At 36.9% G+C, this 24,057-nt stretch overlaps 1 protein-coding gene across 1 annotated transcript in view; it reads right to left on the bottom strand.

Moving 5' to 3' along the window:
* The window catches only part of SEL1L (SEL1L adaptor subunit of SYVN1 ubiquitin ligase), a 45,427-nt gene extending 24,277 nt beyond the window's left edge, over positions 1-21,150 (bottom strand). The window contains exons 1-9 of the mRNA XM_081316278.1: positions 20,980-21,150; positions 10,573-10,610; positions 9,795-10,014; positions 7,453-7,620; positions 6,066-6,171; positions 2,974-3,136; positions 1,411-1,464; positions 1,264-1,323; positions 811-892 (exon numbers count right to left, since the gene is read on the bottom strand). Of these exons, the coding sequence (XP_081172404.1) occupies positions 811-892; positions 1,264-1,323; positions 1,411-1,464; positions 2,974-3,136; positions 6,066-6,171; positions 7,453-7,620; positions 9,795-10,014; positions 10,573-10,610; positions 20,980-21,082 (994 nt within the window). The 5' untranslated portion in view covers positions 21,083-21,150. The remainder of the gene's footprint in view (positions 1-810; positions 893-1,263; positions 1,324-1,410; positions 1,465-2,973; positions 3,137-6,065; positions 6,172-7,452; positions 7,621-9,794; positions 10,015-10,572; positions 10,611-20,979) is intronic.
* Between the last annotated feature and the right edge of the window lie 2,907 nt (positions 21,151-24,057).

Raw genomic sequence — 24,057 nt, 5'->3', positions numbered from 1 at the left:
CTAAAAGGAATCTTCACCTGTTCTAAATGCCCTTTGAATAACTGACACATGAATATTTATAAGCAATTATGTCTTTCATTGAGTCATGTGATTCTTTAAAGTATACAGAAGATTGCTACAAGATTAAAAGTAACACTGTATGATTAAAATATTCCTAATCCCTCAAGATTACCTCCAAATTATGGATACTTTCCACAAAGAAAAATGTTCTAGCCCTGGGGTTTGTAGTTTTAAGTTTATGGGGGAGAGGGGAGAGACAATGGGACAACTAATTTAATAGGTATGAAGAGGTTCTGGTTGCTATTTCTTTATACAAATATTTGTGATGCCAGCTAGGTCTCCAAATAAGAGGGTTAAACAGAACCAATTAATTCAAGCAAGGGTAATATCTAGTATTGCAAAAATAAGAAATAAACCTAAAACATCTAATTAAGATAATATTGTACTAAAGAAAAACATTCATTATATGCTTGCAATTCTATTATTTCTTATGGGAAACTAAACAATAGCACAATTCTGTTTGCATTTTTTCCCCATCTCTTCCCCAAATGTGCTACAAGATATATGAATGTTCCAGATCAAATTTACACCATGCAAGGGATATTGAAACGTTTCCCCTTGTAGATCCTGTGTCAAAACCTGTTATGTTAATTAAAACAAACATCAGATTCCAAGCTTTGCTTTTAGCATTAGCTGATCACTAGCCATCATATAATCTATATAACCACATTTCTATTTAAAGGGAATTTAAATGGAAATGTATAAATCTATTTCTTTATCTACTAGATGTATATACATACGTATACGTACCATGGTTAGCTACTAGGCGATAATGCGTAAGCGCAGATTCACAGCTCTGAAGGACACCTATTCCAGCCCAGTACCGGTAGCCCTGGAAAGAAGCAACTACTGTCATAAAGCAAGTACTGCTGTCTTACATTTGAAAATACTCAAAACAAAGATAACATGTTTTTGTTAAATTATCTGCAACTTCTTTTGTTTCAAATGAAGTTCAGGATAAATGCTATAAGTAAAAACAATAAACTGAGCAATTCCAAAACCTTATACATACAATTATAATATTCCTTTTTAAAAGCAAATTAATAATACTAAATTTATCTCCTTGAGGTAAATTTATCTCTGTTCATTGGGATAAATTTTCAGTAAGTACCAAACATAGCCATAAAAGCTAGAAGGCAAGATTGCTATCAGGATTTTGCTGTTTTATGTCATTATTTGTATGGTTGAGGAAACTCTACTTACCAAAATCATATGTGCTATTAAATTTCCTCCAAGAGCACCAAAAGTATAATAAACTAATGCCTACAAAAAAAAGTGCAGCTGGTTAATTGTATTGTTTTCAATGGTATACTAACAAGAAATGGGCAAAAGATGGTGGCTTTGCATTACCTTAGCCTGGCTGGAATCAACACCAAGACCGGAAGCATATAGAAATCCAAGGGCCTGAAAAAAACATTAAAAATGGCAATTTTACAAAATTATTTTGATTAGATATGTTTTCTGAATCCAAATTAAATAGACAACAGCATTATATCCAGACATCTTTTATAGGCAGTGTGTGAGCTGTGATGATGATAAAGAAATCCATAACAAATGCCACAGATAATTCCTGTTTTGCTTTGTTTTAAAGACCATAGAAAGCTGCTTGGTGGATTTTGTTTTGACACAGGTGCAAAATTTTTACATAAAACAGCAACAGAATAGCACTTAGACTTACTGTATATACCACTTCATAGTGCTTCAATGCTCTCTCTAAGCAGTTTACAGAGTCAGCATATTGCCCCCAACAATCTGGGTCCATATTTTACCAACCTCGGAAGGATAGAAGGCTGAGTCAACCCTGAGGCGGTCAGAATCGAACTCCTGGCACTCGGCAGAATTAGCCTGCAATACAGCATTCTAACACTGCGGCACCATGGCTTTTGTAAGGAAAAACCATTCCTTATTTGTTAATCTACCACATGAATAATTCTATGTGTTTATTTAGTGGTGCTAATACACTGCTCTAGTGTAACAGATATATTGGGATATTATAATTTGCTTAATTCCAAGTCTTAATAAATGGTATAAATCAAGCAGTAGAATACAATGCTACATGGCTTGGGGCCAGTTATCTGCAAGATCACTTATTCAAAATAAAATTTACCCAAGAGGTGCTTGTAGAGAATGCTTATTGACAGTCCTCATCAGTCCTCCTGTAAAATGCCCTCCTCCCAATATACAGTAAGTTCAGCAGCTGCACTTTTAGTATTCAGGAAGTGTAAAAAAAAGTTTTCCTAACATGAATTTAAAATACAGACATGAGTGTTTACACACACCTGGGTGTAGTATGAGGATTTTTCCTGAAGGTACATGAAACTATATTTTATGAGATGATGATAATAATTTATTATTTATTAAATCTGTATGGAACCTGACTCTCAATGACTCTGGATCACTTGATTTCACAGTTTTAACTATTAGCATTATCTGAAACTTCTAAATTGTTGCCCATATTGTATTAGAATGTGTTTTGGATGATTTTAGATCTACAGTCTTTTTTAATAAAGTATATTGGAAGGCTAATGTTAGTTTTTTGGCTACAACTCTTAGATGAAATGTTGGAATATCTCACATTAATAGATCAACATCTAAGAATAATAGTCAATTTTGTATAAACTTAAGATTAAAAACAGTGCAACTTTTAAAATGTTTATTAAAAATAGAAAATGGTTAAAAGGGGCCAGCTATCAATCTCACTATGCTGGAAGTATAACATAAGAAATTGGTTTGTTCCCTTATTGCTCCTTTTGACTTAGTATCTGTAAATTAATATAATTTTATATAGGTGAATATGGTTTAAAATGTGAACATACTTTTCAATTATATACAACCTTCCCCCCCCCCACCCAGAACTTTTCACAATAAGAATGACAGATCTATGGGCTCTGAGGGGAAAAAATATATACATACTGTTTGACCTTTAGGAGATCCTTCTTCAGTAAGTTTCTCAAACAGTTCTTTAGCTGATTGAATATTTTGCTTCAAGTAGTCACCAAACAATAATGTATAAGACACTCTTTCCATCGCCTTAGTATGATTCATGTCAGCAGCTCTCAAAAAATACTGATAAGCCCTTAAGGGAAAAAAAATATGCATGCTGTGGTTCTTTTAAGCATAAATGCACGTGTAGATGGTGTGCAAATTTTCCAGCTGAGAGAATTTGAATGAGTATGATTGTTAAAACCCAAATCCAATTTCATTTTATTAACATTTACAATGAACATGGTTATTCCCCTATAATAATAAATAATTAATAATAATAATAATAATAATAATAATAATAATAATAATAATAATAATAATAATAATAATAATAATAATAATAATAATAATAAAGTTGGAAGGGACCTTGGAGGTCATCTAGTCCAACCCCCTGCTCAGGCAGGAAACCTTATACCATTTCAGGCAAATGGCTGTCTAGTCTCTTCTTAAAAACCTCCAGTGTTGGAGCATTCAACATCTCTGGAGGCAGGTTGTTCCACTGGTTAATTGTTCTAACTGTCAGGAAGTTTCTCCTTAGTTATAGGTTGCTTCTCTCCTTGACTAGTTTCCATCCGTTGCTTCTTGTCCTGCTTTCAGGTGCTTTGGAGAATAGCTTGACTCCCTCTTCTTTGTGGTAGCCCCTGAGATATTGGAACACTGCTATCATGTCACCCCTCACCCTTCTCTTCATTAAACTACACATACCCAATTCCAGCAACCGTTCCCTACATGTTTTAGCCTCCAGCCCCCTAATCATCTTTGTTGCTCTTCTCTGTACTCTTTCTAGAGTCTCGACATCTTTTTTACATCGTGGTGACCAAAACTGGATGCAGTATTCCAGGTGTGGCCTTACCAAGGCATTGTAAAGTGGTATTAGTACTTCACTTGATCTTGATTCTATCCCTCTGTGAATGCAGCCTAGCACTGTGTTGGCTTTTTTGGCAGCTGCAGCACACTGCTGGCTCATATTGAAGTGATTGTCTACTAAGACTCCGAGATCCCTCTCACAGTTACTACTATTGAGCAAGGTACCACCTATACTATACCTATGCATTTGATTTTTCCTGCCTAAATGTAGAACCTTACTTTTTTTACCATTGAATTTCATTTTGTTAGATAGTGCCCAGTGTTCGAGTCTGTCCAGATCCTTCTGTATCTTAAGCCTATCTTCTGGAGTATTGGCTATTCCTGCCAGCTTGGTGTCATCTGCAAATTTGATGAGTTCCCCATCTATCCCCTCATCCAAATCGTTAATGAAGATATTGAAGAGCACTGGGCCCAGAACAGAGCCCTGGGGCACCCCACTACACACTTCCTTCCATGTAGATGCAGTTCCATTGAGGACCACACGCTGAGTACGGCCTGTCAGCCAGCTACGAATCCATCTGGTGGTAATGTTATCTATTACATTAACAATACAACTTGCTAAAAACTTTTGGAAGTTTCTGGGGGATACATCCAAGTTGGACAGATCTCAAATCTCTGCCCTAACAGTTAGCACACTTGTCTCAAGTGATATATAATGTAAAACATGAATGCAATGTCATAACCCGAAATGCAAGGCCTCATGTACTGTGAAAATAATAGCAAAAACATTAAGTCAAACATTTTTATTGCTGAAGTGAGATTGAAATTATTTTTTTCCAGTTTGTTAGCAGGGGGTAGTTATGACAAAAAAAATGTGCTCTGAACCTACCAAACCTTTGTTAATAATTGGGGAAGGAGGGACGAAACCACTCCATGCTAATGATGGGGGCCTGGGGGCTTCATGATTCACAGAAATAGGCACTTAACTACTTCTGCCTTAAGTTTTAACCTAATAGGTAGCATTTATCTGATATGCTACATCTTGTAAAACAGTGGTCCTCAACCTTTCCAGTTCCATGGACCAGCAGTGGCAGAGGAGAGGGGATGGTTTCATATCACACCTGCCCTTTGCAAAATGGAGCTTTGCACACTCACCTGACGTTTGCGTGGACCGGTTCCCAACAGGCCGCAGACTGGTATCAGTCTGTGGACTGGGGGTTGGGGACCCTATTGTAAAAGAAACTTGGAGCACATTAGAGGTTTCTCCGTGACAGCATATATTCAACGTATACCGTTTTTCCCCAAAAATAAGCCCTAGCTGGATTTTTACATGTGCACCTAATATAAGCCCTACCCCCCACACAAAATAAGCCCTAGTTAAGACCCTGTCCACTCCATCCCACTGTCTAGTTGCATGAGGTGGGGCAAGGCGCATGTGTAACAATCAAGCTAGGATGGGGATAGGGTGGGTGAAGCTGCTTCATGCACTTTGCACCAGCTTACCTCAGGGGCCCCGCAGCCAGGCATCCCATGCTCTCACACCTGTCTTGCCTTGTGACAGTGGCATCAGCAGCAGCAGCCCCATCCAGGAGGAGCCTATGTGGCCATTGCCGGCCCACTTCTGGTTGCTGGCAGCTGCTGGCAGTAGGACGTTACGGGGCACGTTTTGCCGTGCTGCCACTCGTAGTAGGCCATGTGGAGTCCTGCTGCGAGCGGCCGCAGACGTGAGGCAGTGATGCAACAGGTGTTATGGCTTGGGAGGCCTGGCTGCAGCGGTCCTGAGGTAAGTGGATGTGGGGCTCATGGGGCAGTTCCCCCCACCTGCTTTGTGGTGGCGGCACCTGCATGATGCACCACGTGGCATCCTGCTGCAAGTAGCTGTGAGAGGGTGGTAGCTACGTGGGCTCCTGCTGTATGGAGTTGTTGGTGCCACCGCCACAAGGCTAGGCAGGTGTCAGGGGAAAAAAAAGACATCCCCCGAAAACAAGACCTAGTGCTTCTTTGGGAGGCAAAAAAAATATAAGACTGGGTCTTATTTTCAGGGAAACACAGTAGGCATCAGGACTCTGCATTTGCTAGTTTGATCCACAGAATGTGTAATCCAAAAAAAAAATTGATGAATACAATACTGGGAGAAACTGACATAGAAATGTCATGATTGAAGGCTATTGATCTATCCAGAACATTTGGTCTCTACAAAGAAGACAACTCACTCTTTCTTCTGGGCCTTTTTCCTGCTCTCATTAAGAATTTTCATCCCTGTTTGGTAAACATCTTCTGCTTCCTGCATTTGTCTTCTCTTATGAGACTCCTCTTCAGCTAATAAAAAGATTTTAAAAAAGGTAATTAACACTCACTAAGAGACTGCTCGTTTTATTCTGAGACCATCTATTTCAGGCTTTTGTTTTCTGCCATTTTGCTTATATTGTGGCAATCAAATTATTACAGGCTCTGAAAAGAAAAAAAATCCCAATCATATAAAAATAATAATCCATAGTATATCTAGCTCATAATTTGATGGCATTCTTAGAAATCAGTCTTCATGATGCATTTGATGAAGTTTTTTTTAAAAAAGCTGTTACTTTTTGAAATGTTTAAAAAAAACCACTGATTTCAATTATTAGGGATATGCAAAGCATTTTATGGTATTTTCAGAGTAAAAAAATTATGATAACATACTTCCCCCCCTCCCCAAAATGAGCTGCTTGGAGCATTTCCCAACGTCTAAACCATCCTATTTTATCCTCAAAACACATTTTTTTATTCTCAAAACACATTTTGCATAGAAAGCACAATTTTTTATGAAATTTTACACCTGACAAGTTTCAAAAATAAACATTATTTATCTGCTACATTTTTAGAATTAAAATAAATGGAAATGAAGCTTTGATTAACTCTATTGATAGAAATATTTCCAGTGATCAGTGAGATTTGTATTTCAGCATAGAAAATGTATTGTTCTGGGTAATATGATTTATTATTTTAAACAAAAAGCTGAACTAGCAATTGAAATCATGAACAGAGTAAAAAAAAAGAAAAGAAATGCTTCTTATATTTATTCTTTACTCAGGATTCTTCTTCTATAGTTTCCAGTTTTGTAAGCATTGGGAGAAAATATTCACATATTCAAATTACCCATACATTGGTGTTTTTTTTCTGGAGCATTATTTAACTGTATTAAATGCATCAGAACTTTAAATCTAAGCTCTACTCTAAAAAACCCAAGCTCATGAGTAATGTATCAAAAGTTCTAAAATATAAAAGTAAAAATTGAATGGTGAGTTAATAGCTATATGTGCAACATTAGGCTAAAGAAAGTGTCATTTCATTTAGCTACTTAATTTAACTCTTGCAAAAATACAGACGGTATGTTTTTAGGTCCTGATGAATACCTTTGGGAGATCTTCTTGTAAGCAGTACTTGTACTCGCAATAGTTCCCATGCTGATAATATCTCTATTAACAATGGATCCTTTAAATCCATTTATCAGAATGCACAAACATAACTTTTCCCATTCATTTATATCTGTCCCTTACTGAAACCCATTAATTTAAATTCATGAAGTCTGAAAACTGAATTTCTTAGGAAAGCCATTCTTACTTTCACAAAAGCCCCACTTTTGATCAGTCTTGTAGTCATAGGTTGTGGCACACCATAGTCTTCCATCTTCTCTCCCATCTGCAGTACATTCTGAGTATTCCTTCTCCATAAAGAGAAAGGGGAACCGACATAACTCACCATCTGCAGTTCCTCCAATAGCTGTCAAAACTAAAACAAAAAACCCACATGACACACCCCTGAAGTTACAATGCCTACAAGGTCACCAACTGTTCATAAATTTTAACAGAATTTTATTTCTTGCAGATTTTCTGTGTAAAATATATATCCTAAGGTATTTTATTAAAAAAGAAGTCTATAAACATTTTCACATTTCCAGTTTCAGAAGATCAAGAAATTGTAATAGGTTAACAGAATGACATCTGAATTGTCAAAAATTCTGCCAGTCAGAAACTATTCTACAGCAGAACCAAATTCATGAACAGTTATCTCCATGTTGTACAGCTGAAAGCCAACATGACAGTCACAAAATCTAAACAATTAAGAGAAAATAAAATCAACACAATGAAATTATCTAAATCAATTCTTTAAGGTAGAATCTGATTAAATCTGTTGATAAAGTACCCATGTCCATTTTAATGCTACAATATTCTGCAACAATTTACTGTCAGTCTTTGACCTATATTAAAAATAGATTAGGATTTTGACAGAATATCATCTCTTTACAAGATGCAATGCAATTCTGAAATTTACATAAAACTAGGAAATGCAATTTGACGTGGCATTTGAAGAGAACTGGAAATCCAGTGAGCATGTGCTATATTTATGATACAGCACTGAGAACAAATATCATATTATGCTTTCTTTCAGTATTATAATTAGATGTGTGAAAAGTTTCATAATGGTTAAGGACTTCAGATGTTCCTTGCCTTAATTTTGCAAAATATTTGTTCTTAAAAAAATCTATTGGGACATTTTAATTTGCAAATGTTAACGTATCATAAAGGTTATCTGCCTATATTCAAATAAAACTTGTATGATAATCAAATCCGGTAATTGCTTATTTGTAACTCCTTCTATGCCATATGCACTGCAGTAAGCCCCAAATAAGCTGCAGTGACTGATTCCCACAAGCTAAGATTCAAAATAATCCACTTTGATTTAGAATTATGTGTGAAATCAGATATAAAAAACATTCCCATCAACAAACAAAATACAAGGATATACTGCACTGAAACAGACAAGATATGAAAGAAAGACAACACTACTACTTTCTTTCAAAATACATATTTCAATTTCTATTCAGATGTTTCTCACCATATTTTTCTAGATTAATGTTCTGAAATCTGCCCCCCTCCAGCTTGTCTATTTGCTACCAGTAATTCCTGTGGAGGTGAATGGTATAGCTGTCTTTTCAGATAACTTATTTGGAAAGTTAAATATGCAGTCATGCATATTAATTAATTAATTAATTTTTATATTTCCGTCAGTTATTGCAATTTTATCCCACCTTTATTTTATAAGTAACTCAAGATGGTGAACATATATAACTCTCCGTCCTCTTCCTATTTTCCCTACAACAAACCTATGAAGTGGGTTGAGCTGAGAAAGCGTAACTAGCTCAAAGTTACTCAGCTGGCTTTCATGCCTAAAGCAAGACCAGAGACCATAGTTTCCTGATTTCTAGGCCAGCACCTTAACTACTACAACAAACTGGCCCTCATGTCCTAAGGAGTATTAAATTACAAAAAAGCTGTAGGCAGAATTTAGAACATACTGTTTAAATAATGCTGTTTTAAATAAACACTATTAATGATTTTTGCTACATTTTTGTAGACACATATCTGTTTTTTTTTACCACATAACAGAGAAACAACTGAGAAACATGAAAATATATATATCTGGGATCTCATGCAGGTGCCATTATTTTTAATAAATAGAAACAATAAATGTTATATTTGCACAGTTGTAACATTTTCTACACTACTGCTCACATTTTGAAATAAGGTACCTATTTCCTTAAAAAAACCTGCAGACAGGATCTGCAGCTTACATGATGCTTTTTTAAACTACCACTTTCCCATAGAAATTTGCAAGATTTAATTGGGATACAATGTTGAAAACTTGTAAGCAAGCTATATATTTTTCCAATAATGTCTTACAGATAAATAGTATAATGCTACTATTTTTTTAAGGGCAGTTTGTTGAGAAAAAAAAGCAAATTTATACAGGAAGGAGGGATATGAGGCCTCTGACTCGCTATAAAAACTATAGCTTTATTAATTTTTCTAAAAACCATGATGTTGTCCTCAAGCTCTTATCTCATCTAAAAAGTACATATAAAACTACTTAAGATGGAAAACACTAATAACCCACACAATCACCTGTGTTTTCTGCTTCTACTTCTTCCAAGTCTTTATTTAGTAAGGCAGACAATTCTAAAGAGCTTAAGCTCTCCAAAGTCCTTTCCTTGTCCTCTTCTCCAAAACCATCTCCATCTTCAGCTAGAGCCTCTGGATCTTCAGAATCAATAAAGATCTGACCTGCTACCACTTGGGCTCCTGCTGAATGATCCTTCACTTGTTCTTCAGAAGGCAAGGTTGACTACAAAATAAATAGTTGGGAGAAAAGAGAAACAGATAGCTCTTGTTAGGAAATATAGCAAAGTTGGGGCTTTTATTTTAAGATAATTGCATGCAAGAAGTCAAGACACCAAGATAACCTTTAGGTTTTAAAAACTACTTTGTTACAGATTCCAATTTATAACATTTTCTTACAGAATCTGCTTTTTGCTTTTAAAGTATGTCTGTTCTCCACTCCCAGCAACTCAATCTTTCATCGTATCCCATTAGATGTTGCTAACTATGACTTCTGCCAGCTTCAACCAATGTAGCTAAAGGATAGGCTTGCTAGAAATTAGCTGCAAATATTTCCCATTTCAATTCTGAAATGACCTGTGTGGAAATAAATAATCTAATATATTTCAAAATAATAGAATCACTGAAATAAAAATATTTTTCTCTCATTTAAGCTTTTATAAATCCATGAAACTTAGGTAAAGAATTTTTCATGGCAATTATATAGTGCACCATGTTCATTAATTCAACAATTCATAGCAATTCTCAGCCATGAGAAAGGAATCCCTGATAAAAGACTAGTCACCTTTGATTCAAAAGACTCCTCTTGAGCAGCTTCTTCATCTACAAAATTAAAAAGAATGATTTTAACAGCAAAATTTGTGAATAAATCATGTTAACAAGTGACATTAATTTTGTCTCAAAATTTCTGTGATAAATATGCAAATATAAATTTAATTTATGAAATTACTTCATGCATAAATGCAATATGCACCCAAAGCCATACAATGATGTGCTAGAGATAAATACATACCTCCCAATAAATGAATATACAGTGCATTCATAAAGTATTCAGAACCTCATCGCTTGCGAATTTTATTATTCTCAGTCTGATTCTACAGTTATTGAAATTCATGTTTTCTCATTAATCTATACTCAGTACCCCATGACAAAATGAAAACAAAATTTTAGAAATGTCGGTAAATTTATTAAAAAGAAAAAACTGAAATATCACATTGGCATAAAATATTCAGACCCTTCACTCAGTACTTAGTTGAAACACCTATGGCAGCAATCACAGCCTCAAGTCTTTTGGGGTATGATGCAACAAGCTTTGCACACCTGGACTGGTGGATTTTCTGCCATTTTTGTAAATCCTCTCAAGCTCAATCAGGTTGGATGACGACTGTTGGTAGACAGCCATTTTTAAGTCCCTCCAGAGATGTTCAATAAGGTTCAAGTCAAGGCTCTGGCTGGGCCACTCTAGGACATTCACAGAGTTGTCCCTAAGCCACTCCTGTGATGTCTTGGCTGTGTTTAGGATCATTATCATTTTGAAAACTGAACCTTTGGGCCAGTCTGAGCTTCTGAGTGCCGTGGAACATCTTTGTATTGAAGATATGCCTTTATTTTGCTCCATTCAGCTTTCCCTTACAGTTGCAAGAAAAAGTATGTGAACCCTTTGGGATTACGTGGAGTTTTGCATGAATTGGCCATAAAATGCGCTCTAAACGTCATGTAAGTGACAACAATAGAAAAACACAGTCTGCTTAAAATAATACTACACCAACATTAGCTGTTGTCATGTTTTAATTGAACATAAGATGGAAACATTCACAGTGCAGGGTGGAAAAAGTATGTGAACCTTTGGACTTAATAACTGGTTGACCCTCCTTTGGCAGCAATAACCTCAACCAAACGTTTCCTGTAGTTGCAGATCAGACCTGCACAAGGATCTGGAGCAATTTTGGACCACTCCTCTTCACAAAACTGTTTCAGTGTAGCAATATTCTTGGGATGTCTGGTGTGAATCGCTCTCTTAAGGTCATGCCACAGCATTTCAATTGGGTTGAGGTCAGGACTCTGACTGGGCCACTCCAGAAGGTGTATTCTGTTCTGTTGAAGCCATTGTTTTCTTGAATTACTTGTATGGTTTGGGTCATTATCCTGTTGCATCATCCATCCTCTGCAGAGCTTCAGTTGGCGGACAGATGGTCATACGTTTTCCTGCAAAATGTCCTGATAAACTCTGGAATTCATTTTCCCATCAATGACAATAATCCGTCCAGGCCCTGAGGCAGCAAAGCAGCCCCAAACCATGATGCTCCCTCTGCCATGTTTTACAGTGGGGATGAGGTTTTGATGTTGGTGTGCTGTGCCTTTTTTTCTCCACACATAGTGTTGTGTGTTTTTCCCAAACAACTCAATTTTGGTTTCATCTGTCCACAGTATATTTTGCCAGTAGTGCTGTGGAACATCCAGGTGCTCTTTTGCAAACTTCAAACATGCTGCAATATTTTTTTGGACAGCAATGGCTTCCTCCATAGTGTCCTCCCATGTACTCCATTCTTGTTTAATGTTTTCCTTATTGTAGATGTGTCAACAAAAATGTTAGCATGTGCCAGAGATTTCTGTAGGTCTTTAGCTGACACTCTAGGATTCTTCTTTACCTCATTAAGCATTATGCGCTGTGCTCTTGCAGTCATTTTTACAGGACGACCACGCCTAGGGAGAGTAGCAACAGTGCTAAACTTTCTCCATTTGTAGACAGTCTGTCTTACCGTGGACACATGAACATCAAGGCTTTTGGAGATACGTTTGTAACCCTTTCCAGCTTCATGCAAGTCAACAATTCCTGATCGTAGGTCTTCTGAGAGCTCTTTTCTGCGAGGCATGGTTCACATCAGACAGTGCTTCTTGAGACCAGTAAACCCAAAACAGGTGTGTGTTTTTAAAAGGCAGGACAGCTGTCAGCAACACATCCAATATCATCACATTGATTGGAGTCAAGGTTTGCTCACTCCTGGCTCCAATTAGCTCTTGGAGAAGTCATTAGGCTAGGGGTTCACATACTTTTTCCACCCTGCACTGTGAATGTTTACATGTTATGTTCAATTAAAACATGACAACAGCTAATGTTTGTGTAGTATTATTTTAAGCAGACTGTGTTTTTCTATTGTTGTGACTTACATGATGTTTAGAGTGCATTTTATGGCCAATTCATGCAAAACTACACGTAATCCCAAAGGGTTCACATACTTTTTCTTGCAACTGTAACCCTGACCAGTCTCCCAGTCCCTGCTGCTGAAAAACACCCCCACAGCATGATGCTGCCACCATCATGCTTCACTGTTGGGATGATATTGGGCAGGTGAGCAGTGCCTGGTTTCCTCCGGATAAAACATCTAGAACTGAGGCCAAACAGTTCCATCTTGGTTTCATCAGACCAGAGTGTCTTGAGAGTCCTTCAGGTGCTTTTTTTTTTTTTGCAAACTCCAAGCAGGCTTTCGTGTGTTTTGCACTGAGGAGAGGCTTCTGTTTAGCCACTCTGCCATAAAACCCAGATTGGTGGAGGGCTGCAGTGATGATTGTCCTTCTGGAATTATGTCCTATCTTCACACAGGATCTCTGGAGTTCAATCAGAGTGACCATCAGGTTCTTGGTCACCTTTCTTATCAAGACCTTTCTACCCCAATTGCTCAGTTTGACCGGGCAATCAGTTCTTAGAAGAGTCCTGGTTTTGCCAAACGTATTCCATTTGAGAATTATGGAGGCCACTGTGGTCTTAAGAACCTTCAGTGCAGCAGAAATTTTACTGTAGCTTTCCCCAGATCTGTGCCTTGCAATAATCCTGTCTTTGAGCACTGCAGGCAGTTCCTTTGACCTCATGGGTTTTGCTTTGCTACAGTATACATTGTCAGCTGTGAGACCTTCTATAGAGAGGTGTGTACCTTCCCAAATCATGTCCAATTTAATTTACCACAGGTGGACTCCAATCAAGGTGTAGAAACATATCAGCATCAAGAGAATTTTTTTTTTAATTTTTTTTATTTTAATTCCATTTATATCCCGCCCTTCTCCGAAGACTCAGGGCGGCTTACAAGCTTAGCAGTAGCCTTCATTCTATGTATATGCCTGCTTATTAGGGCTTTCATACACCCCCAAGCGGCATTATTACAAAGTCAGCTTAATTGCCCCCAACAATCTGGGTCCTCATTTTACCTACCTCGGAAGGATGGAAGGCTGAGTCAACCTTGAGCCTGGTGGGATGCGAACCTGCACTAATTGCAGGCAGCTGGTGTTACTTAAGGAGGCATTAGCCCACTGCTCAACCAAGGCTCAGTATGGGAGGCATCGGAGCTAAATTTTAATTGTTGCAAAGAGCCTGAATACTTATACTAATGTAATATTTCAGTTTTTTTCTTTTTAATAAATTTACAAACATATCTAAAATTCTGTTTTCACTTTGTTGGTACTGAGTGTAGATTAATGAGAAAAAAATGAATGTCAACTACTCTAGAATCAGGCTGCAGCATAATAAAATTGACAAAAGTGAAGGGGGATACTGGATACTTTCTGAATGCACTGTATAATTATAATTCATATCTTATTTGTAAATCAATAATCCAAATCAGGAAGGATTACAAAGCATAGTTTGTCTTTAATGAAAAAAATGAGTGATATACTTTTTTATTACTTCTTCTCTTCACCACTAGAACTAGCACTTAGACTTATGTACCGCTTTGCAATGCTTTACAGCCCTCTCTATTATATTGTCCCCAACAATCTGGGTCCTCATTTTACCACCTCGGAAGGATGGAAGGCTGAGTCAACCTTTGAGCCGGTGAGATTCAAACTGCCAAACTGCTGGCAGCCGGCAATCAGCAAAAGTAGCCTGAAGTACTACATTCTAACCACTGCACCACCACAGCTTACCACTAACTAAAAAGATCACAGGACTATCTAGAATGGTGTGGCAATTGGAGCAGAAAATACAAATTGTTTCAATAAAGAAAGAAATCTTACATTTGCAAAAGTCAGTGTGGAATAACTAGAGGTATGTAAATAAAATACAGCTTAAAATTAAACTGCTGAGCTAATTCAATTATTTCAAATTAATTAATATGCTGAAAACCTGTAAAAGGTACTATAATTTTTTCCTCACTGTAAAATGTGATTTATTTTTTATTTTGAATAATCATCAACCATAGACCCATTACAATAACAATGTGACTGATATTTATTTCTATTTATTTATTTTTTATTGAAAGGTTTTACAGTACATTTTATCTTTAACAATCCCCCCTCCCCCCACCCCTACCTAACCCTCCCTGTCCCTCCCCCCCATTTCCCCCTCCCCCCACTTCCCAGAGCTAAGTACAAGGTATAAAAACAAAGAACAATCATAAACATCCATATGCTAACAACAATAAACTATTAAATCTATCGCTCTCTAGCTCATATAAGATAACTACAAGCAATATTAATATTACATATAAAAAGAAAAAGAAAAAAAGAAAGGAAGACTTATTCAAATGCTAAATGAAACTTTTTATTTATTTATTTATTTATTTCAGTACGTCTACTTAAAAAAATTAGTTCAGCTTGAATCCTTAGGCAGGAGAAAAAATGCTTTAGACAAAACAGAGGTAATATATGAAAATAAAAAGCTCTGATATACTAAGGAACTGAATGGAGAAGAGACAGGAGGTCTTCTAATTGAAGCTTCATACAGCAAAGTTTACATATAAAAGAAAAAAAATCTACAACAAATTTTGGGCAATGTTATGTAATATAGAAAGCAAATTAGAAATCACTCTTTAAGAAGTAATGTTTCAGAAAACTTCCAGACTAGTAAAATAAACTCTAATTTGATTTAGTCAGAAAAAGCAGTATATTTAGCATCCATAATAATGAGAAAACTATTGTACAGTATCAAAAAGAGTGATTTCACTTTAAAACAATTCAAATGAAAAAGCATAGATACTAAATGTATTGAAATAATTTGTATATTTAAAGTGAAGCAAGTTGGCTGTATTTCATTCTCATTGCATCATGTTAACATCTCTCTGAAGGAACAAGTTCTATATTAAGTTGCCGGCAAACATATTGTTGACTGTCAGCAGATAAGATGTTCTTTCCAAAGCAATGTATCATAAGAAAAACAGGTTCTGTTTGTTTAGTTGTCTTTTCCTTTTCACCTGGTAAAGATTGTGTAGAAAAAAAATGCCAGCAGAGAAGTCTTAGCTTAGGTTCATTATATTTCAAGGACTCAACAAAAAAAGAAAGAAGTACATTTTGAAAACCAGAAACCCTGTTAGGGTAAACATTCAGGTCTGGTTTCTTAAAAGCCTACTCTGAGTGTATATTAAAAACACAGGCACATGCTAATTATTTATTCCCATGAGAAAAAAATAAGGATTATTAACAATTCAAGATCAATTAACTAAATTGTTTTTCTAATATGAAAACCCAGAGTTTGCAAAAGATGGATACACGTGACTCTTGTTATTCAGAGTGGTTTCATTCCAACATAAAACCACAGTCAATAACACTGCAATTTACAAGACCTTGAGTCTTTGAAAATTATATTCAAAGCCTATAGCCAGTCTCTTCTTTTCGTTAGAAATTCTTCAAGAATGATTTTATGTGCAATGTACTGATATTTACACTTGCATCAATTTAGTCACATGGCTCCAAGTGGCTTCCTTGTGGTCTTTCCATTGATGGCATTTGGTTCTCCTAGTTATTCTGCTCTAAGAGGTTCTTCATAATCTCGGTGGAATGGCTTTTCAATTGCATTGCTGGATGTTAATACCGTACTAACTGAAGACTCTGATCAGGCAAACTTCCTCCATAACCAGCTAAGCAAGTCCCTCTGACCAAGGTGACTGGTTACTATAACAAGTCTTGTGTCACAGGTGACCTATCGATATCTGTTGTGACCATTTAAAAGTATATTGATAAGACAACCCAATCCTTTTTATTTATAATCATGTTCTTTCACATGCACAAAAGTTTGTTACGTGCAACAAGTAACAAAAAAATCAAGTGCAAAACCAAAGATAAGCAAAAACTTTTCCATATATTGTATACTGAGGTCTCACCTCTATTTGCCATGGTAAATATGTAAAACTACAGATAATGAGACCACAGTTCAAACGGGACACCAATAGTAATTTCTACAATCCCATCAGCTAAATTACAGTGCGCACGCGCGCGCGCACACACACAAATTATAGGTATTTTTTTAGAAAGTATCAGGTAGGATATTAATGCAGGAACAACCTAGAAATTGTAAATAATGTTCAGTTACTGCAGAAAAAAGAACACTTATAGAATCAACAAAAAATATAAACACAATTGATCCATCTTATCGAGAATATAATTTTCAACAAACTTTAGAGAAGTCTTCCCCAACTAATGTAGCATATCATGGTGATAAACATGTTGGATTAGGATAGATTCAAATCTACTCCCAGCAATGAAATACAATGACTGATTTTGAGCTGACTGCAATCTCTTAACATACTCCACAAGGCCATTGTGGTAAAAATAGTCCTAGGTGAGCAATCTTGAGCTTCCAGAAGAAAAGGAAAAGCAAGAGGTAAATCTAACTAGGAGGATGGGGAGGAGGAATGATTTTTTATATACTTAAAATTCTGCAATATGGCCAGTTCTGAAGTTAAAATTTAAAAATTTGCAGGGCAATAAGACGACAGAAGGATGGTTCATATACCACAAAATATTACATTATATTCCCAGCATTAAAGTCAAGCTAATGTTCAGGAACCTACTCAGACTGGAAAAAGAATCTTTTTAGTGATATATATATGTAAAATATTAAACCATACTTTTGTATGTAATAAGTACTCGAAGTACACTTTTCCTTATAGCCAATATACTGTATTAAGAAAATGCTTTCAGATTTTTTGACAGTGAGAACATAAGACAAACAACTGGATAAAATTATCCTATCAATGTGCCTTAGATAAAGCATTCATCCTTGGCATTGTTCTGCCTATGTTTTCTGTAAAAGACTTCTGTAACACTTCTCATAGCAAAGCTATTCTTTAAACATGTGGAAGAAAGAACATGACAAAGCTAGGATCATCAAGAAAGATTTTACTTTTTTTCTGATACAATTCTGTATGCTCTAATAGCTAAATAAGCATTATATTCAATGAGGTTTATTTCAAGACAAATATTCATACAATTACAGGAGGAAATTTCCAGTGAATATATCTAAAATATGCCTAGAGATGAACCAGTCTCATAACCAGAGAGGTTATGCTACCATTTTGCTAGGAAGAAATCTTGTGTTATCATATATCCAGACTTGATTAAGTAATATATAGAAATACTATTACATCTCTGAAGATTATGTGGGTGAATTTAAACTAAACAACTTGGTTTTTAAGTGTGAAAAAGGGAGAAATTAGTCAACATTTTGACTGAAACATTTTTATTTTATTTATTAGTGGGGCAGTTTAATGGTAGAATTATCTGCTTTACTCTCTCAATCAAACTGACTTTACTATCTCAGTTATTTATATAGGGTATGAAGAGTACATGACAGAAGTAAACATATATACACAGTCCACGTAAAACTCCTATGGAAGTATGGCAGTGGCCTCATAACTGGATGTCCAATTCAGCTGTCCAGGCAATCTCCTCTGGTGCTGCTTCATGCAGTTCTTCTAGGGAACTAGAGAATTTCACAGAATGGGCAATCTTGGACAATATGTTTAATAGTTTGCATATCAGCACAACAATCACAACAATTCCCACTGATACAGGGGAGTGGCACTTCTTTCAGTATCACACCTAATACTGTTCAATTTCAATCAGACAAAGTGAGGCAAGTCAAGATCAGGTGGTTTGGTAGAGAGATCACCGACGGTCAGGCCACAAGAAGGTACCTTGGGCCATTCCTTTCTCCAGGTGTTCTTGGGAATAATATAACTATCTCAATTATCAATCGCCACTGCTTTTATTTTATATATGACAACCAATTTTCTCAGACATTCTAGGCAGTGAAAAACTACTATGCCACCCATTACTACTACAAACCACCCTATCTGCTATCAGTTATTAACTTACTTCATTGCTAAATTTATTTTATTCGTTTATATTCTTCAACTTGCTCCTATTCCACAATGCAGAAATGAGCTCACATATTTCACACAAAAAATAAGCATCACCATCTGGCATCTTGTGCTTTCAGAGCATTCTGGCCAGCCAGATAAATATAGACTTCTAGAGTAGAGAAATATCAAGAAAAGGGTTGGGGAGGTATGGCAAACTAAACAGTCTTTAAAAAAGCTAGACAACTGAAGAACCATCAAGGACAAGGAATACAATAGAATGATAGGAGATGATAGCTCACGAGAAGACTGCAGGATAACAATCTCCCACAGGTTGTAGTACCAGGAGAGGAAGGGATCAGCCATCATACTGATAGCCACTATGGTCTTTTAAAGGACAATGACTTTGCTAACCTCACTTTCTAGTTATTTTCAGAAACTGCTTACTTAACCATCTTAAGGCTAACAGAGATCTGAATGATGAGTTTACAGCCGTTTTAGAACAGAAGAAAATTTAACCGTAAGTTTAAAAACTTAAAACAGGAAATAAACAGCAAAAGCTAAATAGATTTTGATCTAAGAAAGTTATAAATTAGGGGTCCAGCTGAATTTGGAATATTGAGACTTTTAAGATTTTGGAAATAAATAAACACCTTTTTGTGGGAAAATTTTGTCTTTGTAACCTTATGGGAGGGCAAATAATTATCAGATTTTCTTATTCTTATTGTGATGAAGATTGGAAGTCATTCCTTTATATATTTCTTTTCACTTTTTATTCTTTTTCTCCATTTCTCTTTCTAAGTTTAGTTTGTAATAATATAGTGTAATGTAATATAATAATCAATAAATATTTGGTAGAGGCTTTTGAAATTTTGTTAATATATTACAATAAATTAGTATTCTTGGGGGGGGGGGAAGATGATCAAGAAATGGCTTTCCTGATGCAAAAAGACAAATGTGTAGTTATCAGCAAAGCATTAGAACATGTCTGGTACAGTGTTTTAATGTGCATTAATGGCTTTAGCTGCAGGCATAGATCATATTTAGATGCCTGCATAGGCAAAAGGAAATCATAGTCACCGCACTGAGTTTTTATAGGAGAGTTGGGAAATAAATATAAATACATATTATATATGCACTTGTTTGGACACTTACATAGACTTATCAGTATGTGAACCATATATTAAGCATGTACAATAACCATCAGTTATTTAGGGGGGGGTAGTGTCAAAATCTTTAGCAACATTTAGTAATGCGCTTAATAAACCAACCTTTCCACTCCTCCTTTAGCAGATCATTACCCGGCTCTGCTCTACAAAAAGCTGATAGAAGCCTTACAACAGGTGGACCCGTTCTCTGCTCTGAACCCCCAAGTCTAGCCTTATGGACAGTATGCACAGCAAGTGCCTTTAAACACAAAGGGGGCCCCGTACAGAATATTTCTCCGCCCTGCCTGGATTAATTGGATGTTCGTCGCCTTGAGTTATTTATAAACATAACAAAGGCGAGATATAAATAAAATAAAATGAAATGAAAAAAGCGATTAGTGACAGTATTGAAGCGAGAGGTTGTAAAGGTGAGCAGTGGGCTAATGCCTCCTTAAGTAACACCAGCTGCCTGCAATTAGTGCAGGTTCGCATCCCACCAGGCTCAAGGTTGACTCAGCCTTCCATCCTTCCGAGGTAGGTAAAATGAGGACCCAGATTGTTGGGGGCAATTAAGCTGACTTTGTAATAATGCCGCTTGGGGGGTGTATGAAAGCCCTAATAAGCAGGCATATACATAGAATGAAGGCTACTGCTAAGCTTGTAAGCCGCCCTGAGTCTTCGGAGAAGGGCGGGATATAAATGGAATTTTAAAAAATAAAAATAAAATAAAATAAAAGAGACTAATCTGCGATGTTTATATACCCTTTCTGGGAGGTTGGGCAGAAAGGACCACTAAAGCAACTATTTCTTCTAACGCGCTTGACCCGGTTCTCGATTGGCCTCCTCTCTTTACCCAGACCGGCTTTCGGCCTTTTGCTTCACCCCCATACCGGGCCGCCGCCCTCTCAAATCAGGATCTCCCCTCCCAAACTCGGCCCCCGTCAACAAGCAAAGCCCACCGGAAGCGCTCTTACTGACCAGCAGAAGCCAAGCTGCTCGACGCTAGCAACAGGAACAGCGGCAACCACACCGCCACCCGTGCGAGGAACCACCGTGGCCCGGCCTGCGAGAAAACACCCATCCCGCTGAAGACGCAAGCGCTTCGGTCGCGGCACTCCGAGAAAACCCGGAGAGTAGCCCCCTGCTCTCCGCCCCTCACCCGCACGGGCGGCCAATCCGAGCACACCTCCGGCGCTTCCAATAGCTGCTTGATGTTGGAGACGGCACGTTTTCATTGGCCCGCATGTTTTCTGACATGGCCTCTCTGAATTGGCCGGAAAGACACCGATGCCAATGGCGGAGCGACGCGTCAATGTCCTTCTCGCGGCCAATCAAAAGCCGGAGAGGCGGGTGACCAATTAAGACAGTGCTGAGCTCGGGTTACCGAGGTATTACAAATGCGGAAGGAAAGAAGAAGAAGAAAAGACTTGCCGGTTTTAGTTGCAGGATGTTAAGGACTTACACACGTTGAGAGTCCGTTGGAATTTAAAAGTTTTATTCTGCAATGAAGGAGAGGGATACTTCTGCGTAGATCAGTGTGTTTCAATCGCAGGGACTTTTAAGATTGGTAGACTCCCAGAATCCCCCAGTCAGCAACCAATGCAACATGTTTGTACCGAGAAATCGGCCGAAAGGTCTACCAAGACCAGGAGACATTGCAAGAGGAATAAATCCCAATTCAAACCTCTTGGTGTCAGGATCAGTCTCAAGGAATGACGTTTCTCACAATTATACATTGCAATGATAAGCAATTTACAATATCTCCGGTGTAGGGACAAAGAATATCTGATTTCTTTGATTATTATTACCTGGTGATACCCAAAATTTAGCATAATCGTGTATCGCAGCTTGTACAGTAGTTCTCTCTCTCCCCCCCTCCCCCCAATTTCGGCAATAGAGCAATTTCGGCATCCCCTCCTGCTTGCAATAGTGGGGGAGAGGGGATAATTGCACATAATTTGAGGTTTGTATCGCTAAAGCATAACATAATTTACTTGCTTTACATTATAGAAAAAATAATTTTGTGTCTAATCACACTTGGCCAATAAAGTATTGTAGGAAGAAAAGTCTCCATCATGGTTCTTCCAAGCGGGGAATAAACATGGCAACTGCTTTGGGAAGAAGGTTGTAGTTTATTGCAAAGGGAAGGCAAACAGAAATATGGATCCAACAGGAAAAGAAGGGCTGAGCAAATGTGGGTAGTGGGTTTTTATACCCCCTGGACTCTATTGTCTGGAGTTATTTCCTGTTTCAAGCTTTGTATTTCCTTTGTCAGTATTAAGTCCTGAGCCTAGGTGTGCCACTCTAGGATTCTTGCTGGTTGTCTGTCCAAGCCCAACTCCCTGGGGCTGGGTTATGTAGATTTTAGAAGTCTTCTTAGCTTCAACCTTCCTAAATGGTTTACATCTGCATTTCTATAGAGTTGGTTTCTGCTTGGGGAGGGAGACTTGGGGCTATTAAGAAAACCTGGGCATGCTTTTCTGTCTCTTTAAGATCCTTTTAGGAAATATATTTTCCTGCCCTTTTAATATTTCCTTCTCTGGGGAGCTGACTTCCCACAGTATTCTATTATATTTTGTAAATTTATTTGATTTACATCCTGACTTCCTATTTAAGTAAACTAACAGATTTTGGAAAGATCTGTTGTAAGTTCAGAAGTTGTACAAACCCAAGCTGGATAACACCTGCATCATTTCCCAATGGGAAGGGAAATGACTAAAGAAGTGCATTGCATTTCAAAAGAAAGGTTATTTTTCGTTTTCTGTTTATTTACTGTTTCATTTTCTGTTTATTTAGAAGCTTGTTTAGCCTACGGCTGTTATTTCTGCTATCTTAACCTTCTAAATCTTGGAAAGCTGGTGGGTTTGTGTGTAGAAAGAATGCCCGGACGGAGAAATATTGAAGTTATGAAACTGTATTTTAAAAAGTATTCTTGAGGAGTCTGCAGCTTGCATTATAGAAGAAGATCAAGCTTCATTTAGGTAATGGCATGATGATAGGAAAGTTAATTCTTTCGATTGCCAAAAATCTGCATGAACTACTAATATTACAGAAGAGAGTAGACTGAACTGAGACAGGAAGTAGTGACTGCTCTGAAAGTATCATTCTATCTGACAATCCATAGTTTATAGCAGGGGTCTTCAAACTTGGCCCTTTTATGACTTGTGGACTTCAACTCCCAGAATTCCTCAGCCAGGCACACTGGCTCAGGAATTCTGGGAGCTGAAGTCCACAAGTCATAAAAGGGCCAAGTTTGAAGACCCCTGATTTATAGAGACCCACAAGAAACGAGATAAAAGCAGAGTCCCGCTGAAAGCTATAGCCCCTACGTGTCAAGAAGTTTAATATGTACAAAAAGCCACTCCGGGCCAAATGGGATTTCAACCCTAATGCCTATTCTCTGCTGCTTTCTTTTCACTTTCCTTACTTCCCTTTAACATTTTGGTTGTTATTTTTTTTGTAATATATTTTATTGATTCTTTTTAAACATAAATCACAATAATTGATGAAGAGTGTGTTGTCTGGGTTACATTTGTAAAACAATCATTAACAATTGATTTCTATAATCCATAATCCACATAATGGTTTTAGTTGATTTCCTCTTTTCCCAAAATATCCTCCTTTGCAAACATTGAGTTAATACAATTCTTATTGTTTTGATAGATAACAATATATATTTTTTCCAATATTCCTGAAAATAATAGTCACATCAATATAATATTTCTTTTCTATCCAATCATTCTGATTGCCTTATCATAGATCCTGTTGCAGTCCTTATTTTAATTTGTTTCTCCCACCAGATTCTAAGTATTCTCACTGGTTAAAATTTTCTCAAAAATTAATTACATTTAAAAATTTAATTCTATTTTTCCATATGAACCATCTCACACTTTTACATTTCTTAAGGAATAGATAGAACAATAAAAAAGTATCTTCCTGTGAAATATTTATGTTTTCTTGTTAGGTTCTTTCTACATGTCTCTGATCCATGATGGCCCAAAATTTTTCTCTTCCTTTTTTTTCTCTGCAAATAGCTGTAGACTCCCAATTAAATAG

This window comes from Vipera berus (genome assembly GCF_964194415.1).
Source record: "Vipera berus genome assembly, chromosome: 1".
Taxonomy (NCBI): Eukaryota; Metazoa; Chordata; class Lepidosauria; order Squamata; family Viperidae; genus Vipera; species Vipera berus.
The sequence above is the reverse complement of the archived record's forward strand: the minus strand, read 5'-3'. Positions and strand labels throughout refer to the sequence as shown.